Source organism: Poecilia reticulata, linkage group LG6 (assembly GCF_000633615.1).
Source record: "Poecilia reticulata strain Guanapo linkage group LG6, Guppy_female_1.0+MT, whole genome shotgun sequence".
In the NCBI taxonomy this organism is placed as follows: domain Eukaryota; kingdom Metazoa; phylum Chordata; class Actinopteri; order Cyprinodontiformes; family Poeciliidae; genus Poecilia; species Poecilia reticulata.
Window position 1 is genome coordinate 31,177,304 of NC_024336.1, and position 12,394 is coordinate 31,189,697.

General features: G+C 43.8%; 4 protein-coding genes across 5 annotated transcripts; 3 read left to right on the forward strand and 1 right to left on the reverse strand.

Annotated features, from left to right (window-relative positions):
• Window positions 1-523: 523 nt before the first annotated feature.
• Window positions 524-1,864, reverse strand: pierce2 (piercer of microtubule wall 2). 2 transcript variants are annotated; one of them, XM_017305200.1, is made up of 2 exons: window positions 1,776-1,864; window positions 524-1,002 (listed from the first exon to the last, which is right to left on the reverse strand). In XM_017305200.1, exon 2 carries the CDS (start codon window positions 989-991, stop codon window positions 683-685), a length of 309 nt encoding a protein of 102 aa, XP_017160689.1. In that variant the 5' UTR covers window positions 992-1,002; window positions 1,776-1,864; the 3' UTR covers window positions 524-682. The 2 variants fall into 2 exon arrangements, with proteins under 2 accessions (XP_017160689.1, XP_008410913.1); XM_008412691.1 differs by having other exon boundaries at window positions 1,769-1,846.
• Window positions 1,865-2,797: 933 nt separating this feature from the next.
• Window positions 2,798-5,173, forward strand: anapc13 (anaphase promoting complex subunit 13). The gene is made up of 2 exons (XM_008412690.2): window positions 2,798-3,022; window positions 4,972-5,173. Exons 1-2 carry the CDS (start codon window positions 2,924-2,926, stop codon window positions 5,095-5,097), a joined length of 225 nt encoding a protein of 74 aa, XP_008410912.1. The 5' UTR covers window positions 2,798-2,923; the 3' UTR covers window positions 5,098-5,173.
• A 2,151-nt stretch (window positions 5,174-7,324) lies between these two features.
• On the forward strand, window positions 7,325-8,025 carry mt2 (metallothionein 2). The gene is made up of 3 exons (XM_008412689.1): window positions 7,325-7,436; window positions 7,514-7,579; window positions 7,832-8,025. Exons 1-3 carry the CDS (start codon window positions 7,412-7,414, stop codon window positions 7,921-7,923), a joined length of 183 nt encoding a protein of 60 aa, XP_008410911.1. The 5' UTR covers window positions 7,325-7,411; the 3' UTR covers window positions 7,924-8,025.
• Window positions 8,026-9,549: 1,524 nt separating this feature from the next.
• steep1 (STING1 ER exit protein 1) lies at window positions 9,550-10,587 on the forward strand. Its single transcript, XM_008412688.2, has one exon. It carries the CDS (start codon window positions 9,646-9,648, stop codon window positions 10,321-10,323), a length of 678 nt encoding a protein of 225 aa, XP_008410910.1. The 5' UTR covers window positions 9,550-9,645; the 3' UTR covers window positions 10,324-10,587.
• The last annotated feature ends 1,807 nt before the right edge of the window (window positions 10,588-12,394 follow it).

The window sequence follows — 12,394 nt, forward strand, 5'->3', positions numbered from 1 at the left end:
GGAGCAGAGCAGGTGGAGCAGATGGAGCAGGTGGAGCAGAGCAGGTGGAGCAGGTGGAGCAGGTGGAGCAGAGCAGGTGGAGCAGGTGGAGCAGGTGGAGCAGGTGGAGCAGGTGGAGCGTCACACGGAGCGCTAGCATGAAGTCACATGATCTCGGCTCTAAGGGAAACCCATAAAACCCACAGGGAGTCCTGAGGGCCAGGAGATCAAATGAAACACAGAGGAGAACATTTTCACCAAAACTCTGATTCTGAGATTCATTGAACATTTTGACAAGAAGAACTTTGGTTGTGTTGCAGCTTCTTCCTCTGGATCCTTCTGGATCCTTCAAGGCGTCAGAAACAAACATGATGAAAAGTCACATTTCTTCCAAGTCTTTTTGGATTTTGTTGTTTATTTTTCAGGGTGTTTCATAAACATGCAGCCATATTGGATTTTGATTTGAAATGTCAGATTTTCCCACCTGGAATTCTGTTTTCCAGGGAAATTTGTGTTAATCTGCAGAATGAAATCCTCCAGTGAGTCAGAGCCAAGATGGATTCACTTTAATGATATAATATCTAACTCAGTAATTACATATCAAATGTTGTCACACCAACAAAGCAGTCGCTACTATCTAAAGTTATTATCAGTGAGGAAGAGGAGCTGCCGCCGTGGCCGAAGGCTGGTCGTCTGAGCATGCTCAGATGGTGTTTTGCAGACACAGCTGGGTTTTATCGAGTGCCGTGTTCATGGAGCAGCCATGAAACATTCCTCCCAGCTGCATCTGGCGGCTGAAGCTCTGGGTCTTGGGGTGGTAGCTGCAGGGGGCGCTCTCAAAGCTGGGAGGAAGCCGGCCGTAGTCGCCTGATGTGGTTCTGTACAGGACGCTCTGGGGATGGATCTTCCCCAGGGTCCCTTCCTTCACCTTCGAGCTGATGATGCAGGAGAAAACCGGGTTTCCAGGATTGCTGCATGACGTCACATGTTCTGCTTCCTGAGGAAGTGACATCACTGCTGAGCCTGGAAATCATTCACAAACTCTGCTTTAAAACCCTTCCAGTCTCTAATCTTCATTAAACTTGTGCTCTAATGTTCACCCTTTGACTCAAACTGTTTTAGCTTCTTTGGTAGAATAAAAATAATCCAGAAGGAAACATTTTTAAAAGCTTAACTGAACAATCCAGACCTGTACAGCTGGAGGTTTGACTGCTGGCATCTACACAACTAAAGGTGGAGAAAATGTGTTTTTCTTTTGCATCTCAGATAAAAGTCAAGTTATTTGAAGTTTCAGCTTCAAGAAAAGAAAGTTTCTTTAACTGCCAATACAGAAAAACTAAGTGCAGCCCTGCTGCTGAATCCGTTTTAAGGTTGAGATAGTTGCTATGAACCGCGGAAACAACGTATAGCTTTTACAACTGATTAGCATCTGAAAATCTCAAGTAATCCCTGAACTTTGACCCCAAATCCCAGGGGAGTTGAAAAGGCTTCGTGGATGCGGAGTAGAGAGAGAAGGAAGTTCAAAGCATCTCTCCCCGACTCCAGCGTCTCTCTGCTCGGCTTTCTGACCGTAAAGGTCGAGGCTGTGAACATCTCCAGCCATTTAACCTCAATCAGCAGCAGCACGAAGTTTGTTAATCCAGTTTGGTTACAGATTTTAGATAGAAAGTTTCTATTCCCTTCTTGTCAAAAGCAGAGCAGGAAGTGCTGGTAAACTACTTCCTGTCGGCCGAAACGGGAACATTTTCCATGATAAGTCCAGTAAAAGCCTCCAGTCCAACCAGTTCACCTGTTACCTCTGATTCCTGTCGGACAGCCGCGTCGTCTGGACTTTGTTTGCGTCTTTCAGCCGCTTGAGAAAGCGAGGCGTCTGGTTTCCATGGAAACAGAAGACAGCCAATCCGGACCAGTCTCTTTTTTTTTAACGTGTACGTTTAAAGGGTTAGAGAAATTATTATTATTATTATTATTATTATTATTATTATTATTATTATTATTATTATTATTATTATTATGTGGAAGCAAAATATAATAAAATATATAATAACCCTTAAGACACAGGAAAGTAAACAGCAAAGGCGTTTAGGTTAAAGTAGTTATTGTTTTTACACGTTTCTGATTATTTAAACTAAGTTTTTCAACTGAGGCAATGCAGGTTTTTAAGCCAGCCTCTTTAAGGTTTATTATTCTTTACTCCATTTTACCTTGTGGACGTAACCCTTTACTATAATGTCGAATTGTTACAGATAAGCAATATTTGCAATTTTGATGATTCATTGTTCTTTCCAACTTTTTCTGGTCTTTTCAAATCCAACCAAAATGTTGTAATATGGTCAAATAATGTTCAACATTTCACCCTCTCACTGATAACAGGATCAGTCGTTGCTGACATTTGGGACAAATATGATGTTTTAAGGCCACAGAGTCATTTATGACGCCCTGCGACAGACTGGTGACCTGTCCAGGTGACCCCGCCTCTCGCCCGAAACGTTGGCTGGAGATGGGCACCAGCAACCCTCCCGACCCCACTGAGGGACAAGGGTGAAAGAAAATGGATGGATGGAGTCATTTATGACATACTACACACACAACCACCAGCAATGTTTGAAACCTACTCAGATTTTTAAAGACCCATTCAATAAATTAGACTATTATTGAAAAGTTCATTTATTTTGGGAACTTGATCACTCAGTGAAACACGCAGAAGGACGTTTGAAGGCCTTTATTTGTGATAATTGTGAGGATTTTTCTCTTATCACTGATGAAAACATGACAAGATTTACCCTCCAGGCCAGAAGGGGCGGTAGAGCGTCAATCAGCCGGCTGACCGCCGCCATTACACCAGACGGAGAAGCTACAGGCTACAGCAGTGAAGCCCCGCTGCTCTGTGGGCTCTTAGTGGGACCGTATCGGAGCCGGTTCTGGACCCGGTTCTGGACCCGGGATGGACAGTGAGATCCAGCGGGACGGCAGAGTCCTGGACCTGACCGACGACGCGTGGAGGGAGGACCGGCTGCCCTACGAGGACGTTTCCATCCCTCTGGTACGGGCGGCTGGTTCCGGTCCAAACTACCGAACCCAGGGCGACGCACTGTTATTATTACTAATGGATTAGCAGAACATTATGACCACCTGGTGAATAACGCGTTTCAGAGAACAGTCTTGTGTGAAATTGTGCCTCCCTGTGTCCGGAGCGCGAACTGCAGCCAGAGGATCCGTTCATTTCTTCTGATCGATTCTCGGTAAAACATTAAAATCATGTCAAGGTTGTAACTTTCAGTTTAATTGGCAAACAAAATTATAAAATAAATAAACTAGGTCTTGCGTGGAGGTCTTTTTGCACCGCTTTTTCACTTAAACCTGACAATTTTAAATAAGTCACCAAACACAGGTTTCCAACACGTTGCGTTTTTAAAGCTGCCACAAACTGGTTTTCTGGAAAATGTAATGTAAAATGTGACAGATTGCTGGATAAAATACATTTCTAGGTGTTAATCTTTGGTGGCTCAATCATATGACCAATAATTGAGAATTTGAAAGCATTTGTTCTCTATTTGAGGAGGGAACCAAATACTTCAGCTGCCTGAAATAATCCGTTCCAAGGAACAGGTTCGTTCAGGCAGCTGAAATATTTGGTTCCTCCTCATAATTCTGGCAAATAGAGAACAAATGTTTTCATGGTCGATGGTATGATCCAAAGATTAACACCTAGAAATGTCTTTTATCCACTAATCTATCATATTTTACAGCCTCATCTTTTCAGGAAGTTAATCTTTACGTCCTGCTATCAGCAGCTTCTGATATCAGCAACGAAAAATCATAAATACACACAACGTGTTGGTGACTGACTTCATTTGACTGGAGTTGGAAACGGAGCGATTCTGGTGATTAAAAAACAAAACGATGTGAGAAAACCTCGTTTATTAATTTGATCATTTTGTTAGCTGCCGATTAAACTGAAAGTTACAACCTTGGCATGATTTTGATGTTTTATGGAGAAATGGATCAGAAATGAACGGATCCTCTGGCTGCAGTTCGCGCTCCGGACACAGGGGTCAGAGGTCTGTCCAGGTCAGAGAGGTCAGGGGTCATCTGGTCATCCTGATCACATTTAGAAGTACTTTATTGATCACCAATTTGTTGACAGTTACTGGATTTTTCTCATCCAACAGAATGAAAATGAGTAAAAATGAAAGATGATAGAAAAGTGATTAGTGGAGGGAAAGTCTGGGTGAGTCCAGGGTTATCACAATATTTAATAAAAATATCAGGTTTTCCTGATAGTGTGCAGTTTTTCTGCTTTCATGATGAAGAGTTGCAGCTCCAACATGTTTTAACCAGAAATTCACCCGACGCAGAATCACTGCAGCTTCATACGTTTATTTATTCAAAGAATAAACTCTTCTTTTGCTTGATTTTGTTGTTATTCCTATGAATTATTGTAATTTTGTTTTTAAAATTTCCTGTTAACTTTATACTTCTGATTATGTAATTTTTAAATATTAACTGATTGATAATTTGATCAATCACTCAGTACTTTAATACTTTTCACCAAATACGTTTCTGCTCACTTGAGTCATTTCTTGGATGAATACTTTGTAATTTTACTGGAGTAAATATGCTGCAGTCCTTGACTCCTGAGTCCAGTTGTTGATGGAAACGATGTGATTCTCACCTGAAGTCTGACGTCAGACCAGGTGAGAAAAGGTGGCCATGTTTTTATTGGCTGTATGTAAACTTGTGGTTTCAGCTGTAAATGTTGTTAATCTGCAAACATTAAAACCAGTTTCTATCAGTTAGATGTCCAAGACACTGAGATAAAGTTAGACGCCCTAAAGCTTTTCGGGGCGACGCGATTCTGACCCGGTTCTGACCCGGTTCTGACCTGATTCTGACCCAGAAAGCTACACTCTCATCTATCAGGATATTTTGTTTCTCCAGAGTTGTGATATCTGATGGTTTTACTCGTTCTGATGGGGGTTTGTGCCGCAGAGCGAGCTGCCGGAGGCCGAGCAGGACAACGGCGGATCCACAGAGTCGGTGAAAGAGCAGGAGATGAAGTGGACCGACCTGGCCCTGCAGAGCCTGCATGAAAACACGCCGAGTTCTGGAAGCTGAGGAGCCGTCCAGAACTGGACCCGGTTCATCCGCTTGCTTTGGAACAACTAATAAATCTAGATGTTGTGCATAGTCAGCTGCTGCTTCATGTCTTTCCTGGTTCTAACCACCAGGGGTCACTGTGACGTCATTCAGGCAGAAAAACAAACTGATTCTGATCCGATCCGGTTCTGACCCGGTCAGCTCAGAGGTCAGAGGTCGGCTCACCATCTTTCGGTTCTGCTGAACCGAAAAGCAGCAGCAGTTACAGAAAAATGTGGAATAATTAATAATTGGGAACATTTATTAAACATTTTCTTTATTATTCCTCATAAATAATGTTTCCTGATGCGTCTCTTATTTTAGGACAACTGAATATTCAAAGTTCCCTCAATGATAAAATGTTTTAATTCTGGACTTCAAAGAACCTCAGCAGAACCATGACCCGGACCAGAACCTGAGGCCGACCCAGCAGAACCACAGCAGGTCCACAAGAACCAGAACTGAGTGACTGAGGCTCAAGAGTAGCGTTTTATTCAATGTGGAACAAGGCGCCACACGTTGCAGACTTTGGCTGAACAGCCACGTTTTCTTACAGCCCAAGTCGAAACGACCGACCTGCGAGGAAATGTTGGCCCGTTTCTAGGTTCTGGTCAACTCTGTCCTGGACGTCTGCATCATCACATGCCTGTGCTCCCGATGTGGGCCTGACGTCACACCGACAGTATGTCTGCTGACGCATCGAGTCCAGAAATGAAACCTGCTTTTTGAACTCAGTGTCTTTTCTGGGCCGGTTCTGGTGCACTTTACCAGAACCGTCCTGGTTCTGGTAAAGTGCACCAGAACCACACTACAGACTGAAAAAGGTTTAGGAACTGAAACCAACAGTGGAAGAATCTGACTTTCCTCCAGTTTCAGATAAAACCAAAATCCCAGCATGAAACTATCCGGATGGGTCCAGTTTACTACAGTCCAGAACTTTCCAGAACTTCCTGTTTTTTGTGCTTTTTCAGGTTTGTCATTTCGCTGAGTCACTGTTCAATGACTCAGCTTGTTCTGGCGAACAAACACGACCTGGAATCACCCGAACTGGGACCAGTAAGGGCTCCGGCGGCCCAGTGGCGGGTGCAAAACCAGGCGCTGGTGCGTTCAGGGGCATGACGGGGCGTGGGAACTCTGACACCTGTGAAAGGATGGAATGTGGACTGAAACTAAAGAAATATGAGATAAACATATGGAAACAATACAAATATGCTCAGTCACATCTTCTAGAAAACGAGATTTGTTTATTTCAAATATGTTTCTATTGGGAAAGTAGAAAGATACATTTTTAAAGTATAAACTGTTTGGTTACAAACAACAAACTATATATTTATTGTAAAAATACATTTAGACAGAATAATTAGACGTGCACAGATCTGAATGATTGTGTGGAACAGTGGAGCGGATCCCCACGTCTCGTTTGCGCTCGCCGCTCTCTGGTGGTTGTGTTTCCCACAACACGCGGTCCGTAAACGCAGCACTGAACTGGCTGTTTGCAGCCGGAACAGAAGCTGCTGGTTCGCGCCGTGTGCAGAGACGCGAACACGATGACGCGCATATCAGCCTCGTTTTCAATAAAATATGAACTTTATATGAGATTTAAAAACCTCCGATGGACAGGCGACCTGTCCAGGTGATCCCGCCTCTCGCCCGCTGACCCCTGGAGATATGAAGCAGCACCTGGTGACCCCGCTGGGGGTCAGGGGTCAGGGAGATGGATGATGGAGGTTTTAAACATCTTCATTAAAATAATATATTTTCATTACAAATAAAAAGTTTAAATTGGAGGAAAAGACAAAAAGATTGATTAAGTTATTAATCAATTCAAATGAAGAGTTTTATTAATGTTCACAATAAAGCAACAGGAAACTCTTCACAGCGATGCATGCTGGGACGTTAACGGATCCAAAAGCCTCCAGACGTTTTTGTTGTTGTTTTCACAGTAAAATAAAAATTATTATTATTATTATTATTATTATTATTATTATTATTATTATTATTATTATTATTATTATTATTATTATTAACACTCTCCTTATGTGAAGAAGTCCGCGGTTCTTCTGGTCCGGGTCAGAACCGGGACACTCGGTGCTGTTATGTAACATTCAGGGACCAAGCTGTCCTCTCATCAGGGACATGAGTCTCTGTCCCCCGCCGTGTGCACACGCTCTGCGCACGCGCAGAGCGTGTGTTTGCGCCCGGCTCGCCCGGCTGCGCTGCGCTATAAAAGAAGCGCCTCCAACCCGGAGCCACATCAGCTGATCAACGTCTTCAGACCCGCACCGCCTCAGACATGGATCCCTGCGACTGCGCCAAGAGTGAGTACTTGGTCCTGGTTCTGGTTCTGGTTCTGGTTCTGTAGTTTGGAGGCTGATCTGGTTTTTCTCTCCTTCAGCTGGAAAATGTAACTGCGGAGGTTCCTGCACCTGCGAGAACTGCTCCTGCAAATCCTGCAAGAAAAGTAAGAACATCTTCATCTTCCTCTGTCCAGCTGCTTCTAGCTGGAAGCTCCAGTTTCCCTCAGGGATGCTGGAGCTGGTGGAGCTGGTGGAACTGGTGGAGCTGGTGGAACTGGTGGAGCTGGTGGAACTGGTGGAGCTGGTGGAACTGGTGGAACTGGTGAAACTGGTGGAACTGGTGGAGCTGGTGGAACTGGGTCCAGCTGCTGGTTCTGCTGCTCAGCGTCCTGATCTTTGCTGCTCTTTGCTTGCAGGTTGCTGCTCTTGCTGCCCATCAGGCTGCAGTAAATGCGCCTCTGGCTGCGTGTGCAAAGGGAAGACCTGCGACAAGAGCTGCTGTCAGTGATCTCCCCTCCCCCACCTGCTGCTGAGGAGAAAAGCCTTTCCTTGTTTCCATGTCATGGAAAATGTTTTGTACTCGTCTTGAAATAAAAATGTCAGTATCGTGGCTTTTTCTCTGGTTGGTTTCTTCATGCTGAGCTGAAAATATTGCAAGGTGCTCCTGGTCTGAGGTCCATAACCTGGAACTGGAACGGAACCAGTAACCCAGAGCCCAGTCTGACCTGCTTGGCCTGGGGAGGAATGGTCCAGTCCTAATGATCCGCTCGCTGCTCCAACATGTTCGGCCTGATTCACGTGACGGAGGGGGAGGAAACGCTGCCGGTCAGCTGGCTGAAAAGCAACTGGAAACCTGGGTAACTGTTCTGAAAGGGTCAAACTGGGAACTGTGGACTCGACACATGTCGGCTAACGTAAATATCTAAATTATAACTGACCAAAAATGGGAATGCTGCCATTTCAAAGAAGTTCAACATGAAACCAATACTCCCAGTAGGTCCTGTGGTAGACGGGGGTGATGTGCATTAACCAAATGCAGAGTGTCATGAGTTTTGGATCGTCACGTTCAGCTGGTGTATGAACAAGAGGACTCACTATGACTGTTCAAAGTGGAAAAGTACAGATTCATGGAACCAAGAATCACTGAAATCACTGAAATATCACTGAAATGAACAATACAGTTTAGCAATATGGGATTATTACTATTTGGCCAGAACCACATGTATTTTTGGCACAAAAGTTAATGTGCTCCAGTGGAGCACCACTGCCCCCTGCTGCCCTGGAAGTCTAAAGCAGCGGCTTAATTTGCTTCTGCCTTGGACCGGCTCTGTGGGGTTCTGATGCAGGACTGGAATGAAGGACAAGCTGGTTGAAGTGATTGGGTCTGATTGGTTCCATCACATGAACTCATTCCAACATCTTGAATCTCTGGTTCCAGAAGACGTGTGAAACGTCCCCTGGTCTGACTCTGCTGCACATGGAAGGTATAGACTTTAAAGATACAAAATAATTACAACTTCTCAGTTTTACAGAAGAAATTACCAGGTCTGGTTAAATTGCATAAAATATATTCTTAAAGGTTTTGGATCAGATATAATTTCTAAAATCAGAACTTTTCCTCTAAAGTATTCTGTCACATCTAACCCACTAATCATTTTATAAAGACTAAATTTAGAAATGAACCTGCTGGAGGCTCATTCTGTCATGAAGAGGAATCAGATTATCTTGGGTTTGTTCCAGGCTCAGGGAATCCAGCTGCCAAAGGAGTCCGACAGTAAATACATCCGGCGTTGAATTTCAATCATCCAAAATTTTAATTAATAATGTAGTTTTACTGGGGAAGTTTTAAAAAAAAATTCATATTTTTAAAAAAGTTCCTCCAAATGTATATAACTGGGGGAAAAAATCCTAAAATGTTTTTGTAAATCTCAATATTTGGATAAAAGTAAATCTGCTCAACAACTTCACTTAAACTTTGATTAACAACTTTGTTTGGATAGAAACGTGTTGTATGCATTTCAAACTGTAAAACCCAAATGCTACTTTGTATTAATATTGCTGCCTTGTTTTATTTGTAAACCATTTTCTAAATAAGAAGAAGGGAACTATGCGGAACTAAAGTCAGGAAGCTGGTTTCCGTCAGGAGCGGCGGAAGTGACGACCACCGGAAGCAGAGAGTGTTTTCCTCCATAACGCCGCTGCTTTGCTGGGGTCCTGGCGGCCTGAGAAGATGCCTAAGGTGGTCTCCAGGAGCGTGGTGTGCTCCGACACCCGGGACCGGGAGGAGTACGACGACGGCGAGAAGCCGCTCCACGTTTACTACTGCCTCTGCGGCCAGATGGTTCTGGTTCTGGACTGCCAGCTGGAGAAGCTGCCCATGCGGCCCCGGGACCGGGCCAGGGTCATCGACGTCGCCAAACACGCACACAAGTTCTGCAACGTGGAGGAAGAGGAGCAGGCCTTCATCAAGAGGGCGGAGGGCATCGAGCGGCAGCGCCGCAAAAAGTGCGGGAAGTGCGGGCTGCTGCTGTTCTACCAGCATCAAGACAAGAACAGCCCGGCCACCTTCATCGTGGACGGAGCCGTGGTGAAGTTCGGCCAGGGCTTCGGCAACACCAGCGTGTACAGCCAGAAGCCGCCGGAGGCCCCCAAGAAAGTCCGGGTGATGATGACCAAGCGGACCAAAGACATGGGCAAGTTCAGCTCCGTCACCGTGTCCACCATCGACGAGGAGGAGGAGGAGATCGAGGCCCGGGAGGTGGCCGACTCCTACGCCCAGAACGCCAAGGTGATCGAGAAGCAGCTGGAGAGGAAGGGCATGAGCAAGAGGAGGCTGCAGGAGCTGGCCGAGCTGGAGGCCAAGAAGGCCAAGATGAAGGGCACGCTCATCGACAACCAGTTCAAGTAGCATGAAGGGGAGGTTTCACTGTGGGTCAACCAAGCCTGGAGGTGGAGAAGGTGATGGTGGTGATGATGATGATGGTGATGATGATGATGATGATGATGATGGTGGTGATGATGATGATGGACTCTTGGGGCTTGCAGAACAGCCTCACCCTCTGAAACCTGCTGCGATGCGTTTAATGCGAGAGGGAAATGGGATCGTTTTGAATTTCCGACTAATTGTTGTTTCACTTGGTTTTGTTTTCTACAATAAAGTTAATTTTAAAAACTTGCTGTTTTTCCTGAAGCAGGTGGTGGTTCTGGTCGGGGATGTGAGTCCAGCAGAACCTCTATGGGACGTAAACAAAGCTGTGCCTAATAAAGCGGCCCTCGAGTAGGCAGAGGGTAGAATCCATTCTGTCGGTTTCAGAACTGATGCTGTTTATTTAGCATCAAAAGTCAGACTAGAGAAACGAGACGAGGTCAAAGGTCGTAACGCTCAACAGGAAGTTCTGCCGGCTTTCCTCAGGTTTGGACCAACTGGAGACCATCAGGAGAAAAATGAGTGAAAACTGGCCCAGAGGAGGATAATGCAGGAATAGCCATCTGACCTTTGACCTTAGAAATAAAGAAGAGGGCACTGGAAGGTCACACCTGGAGCCGTCACGGGACGCTAACCAGGTGTGCAGTGTTCCAGAACCAGACCCGTCTATTGGGCTGAAAGATGAAGAGTCCGCTCTGCAGAGCCTCGTCGGGTCAGAACCTTCCAGAAACGGCTGCAGCTCAGGCGAACTGGATGAAGAACGTCAATCTGTTAGATTTTGGGCTGGACTTTGACTAGGCTGTTCCAACCCGTGCTGTGATGCTATTATATCTCAGCTTGTTCAGGCTGGTTCTCCCACTGGAAGCTGAACTTTGACCCCGGCCTCAGCTGCCTGCAGGTTTTCCTCCAGGATTGTTCTGACCGTCTCTGCTGGAGAAAAACGGACAGAACCAACAGAAAAGACCAAAGTTGATAAAAGTCTTGAAAAGAAAGTAGAAAATGTTCACCTTCATATCTGACAGCGTACAAAACAACAACGCTCTAATAAAATGGTTGGAGAATAAACAGTATGTAGTCTGATGGAAAATGGTGACTTTTTATTAACATAAACGAGTTAAAAGCATTTTCTAACATTTTCAGCTGTTTGACCAAATGAACCATCTGATTATCAACTTTACGGACAGAAAATGTAGAAATAAATTCATAGGAAACACTGATGTCATTACTTGTAAATCATGTTTATAAATTATATTTGAAGAAAATCAGAACCAATTATTTTCTTACAAAAAATTGTTTTAAAGTTGTGTTTTAAGTTTTACTTTTCAGTGACTACAGCAATAAAGAAATGATCTTTCTGATGTTTTTTGATTCATAAGTACAATAAAAAAACATTTTCAACATGTTATAAATGACATAATTGTATTTAAGGAAGCTCTAAATTGTTGCAATACAAAATGTCAAAAATGATTCCAGTTTATTGATGATTTACTTTAAAATGTTAAAGTTCTCTTGTAATAGTTTCTACTCCTTTTACATCGTTTGCTTTTTGTTTTGAAGCGTCGCCCTTTGTCACGTGGTCGTGTTAAATTTGACCTTTTAGAAGAGATTATTACAGAAGATGTTCTGAAAGTATTGATTTAATGACACTTCTTCAAATTCAAAAGCATAAAACTGGCAAATGTGATAACTGGAAAATATGAAACAATAGAGCATATTTTATTAGAATGTCATAAATATGAAAAGAGAGAAGGTACATGAGGAGAAAGTTTGAAAGTATTAAGGAAAATATTAATTTATCAGATATTTTGAGGAAGAATTTGGGAAGTAAATATATATAAATAGTTATTCAATTTTTAAAGAAATCTAAATTATTTCATAGAATTTAATTATAGTAGGTGTTTGTGAATCTGTATGATATAAGATGGCAGAATACAAAGTTATGTATAAGTATGTATATTTGCAAGTGTCTCCCTCTCTCTCCCTCTCTCTGTCTCTCTCTCTGTCTCTCTCTCTGTCTCTCTGTCTCTCTCTCTGTCTCTCTCTCTGTCTCTCT

What these genes read in the sequence shown, in the direction of transcription:
- mt2 (XM_008412689.1), top strand. Translation starts at nt 7,412, where the DNA reads ATGGATCCCTGCGACTGCGCCAAGA. An exon ending in TCCCTGCGACTGCGCCAAGA is followed by an intron (nt 7,437 to 7,513) that starts GTGAGTACTTGG and finishes TCTCTCCTTCAG; the next exon opens with CTGGAAAATGTAACTGCGGA. An exon ending in CTGCAAATCCTGCAAGAAAA is followed by an intron (nt 7,580 to 7,831) that starts GTAAGAACATCT and finishes CTTTGCTTGCAG; the next exon opens with GTTGCTGCTCTTGCTGCCCA.
- steep1 (XM_008412688.2), top strand. Translation starts at nt 9,646, where the DNA reads ATGCCTAAGGTGGTCTCCAGGAGCGTGGTGTGCTCCGACACCCGGGAC.
- pierce2 (XM_017305200.1), bottom strand. Translation starts at nt 991, where the DNA reads ATGTCACTTCCTCAGGAAGCAGAACATGTGACGTCATGCAGCAATCCT.
- anapc13 (XM_008412690.2), top strand. Translation starts at nt 2,924, where the DNA reads ATGGACAGTGAGATCCAGCGGGACGGCAGAGTCCTGGACCTGACCGAC. An exon ending in AGGACGTTTCCATCCCTCTG is followed by an intron (nt 3,023 to 4,971) that starts GTACGGGCGGCT and finishes TTTGTGCCGCAG; the next exon opens with AGCGAGCTGCCGGAGGCCGA.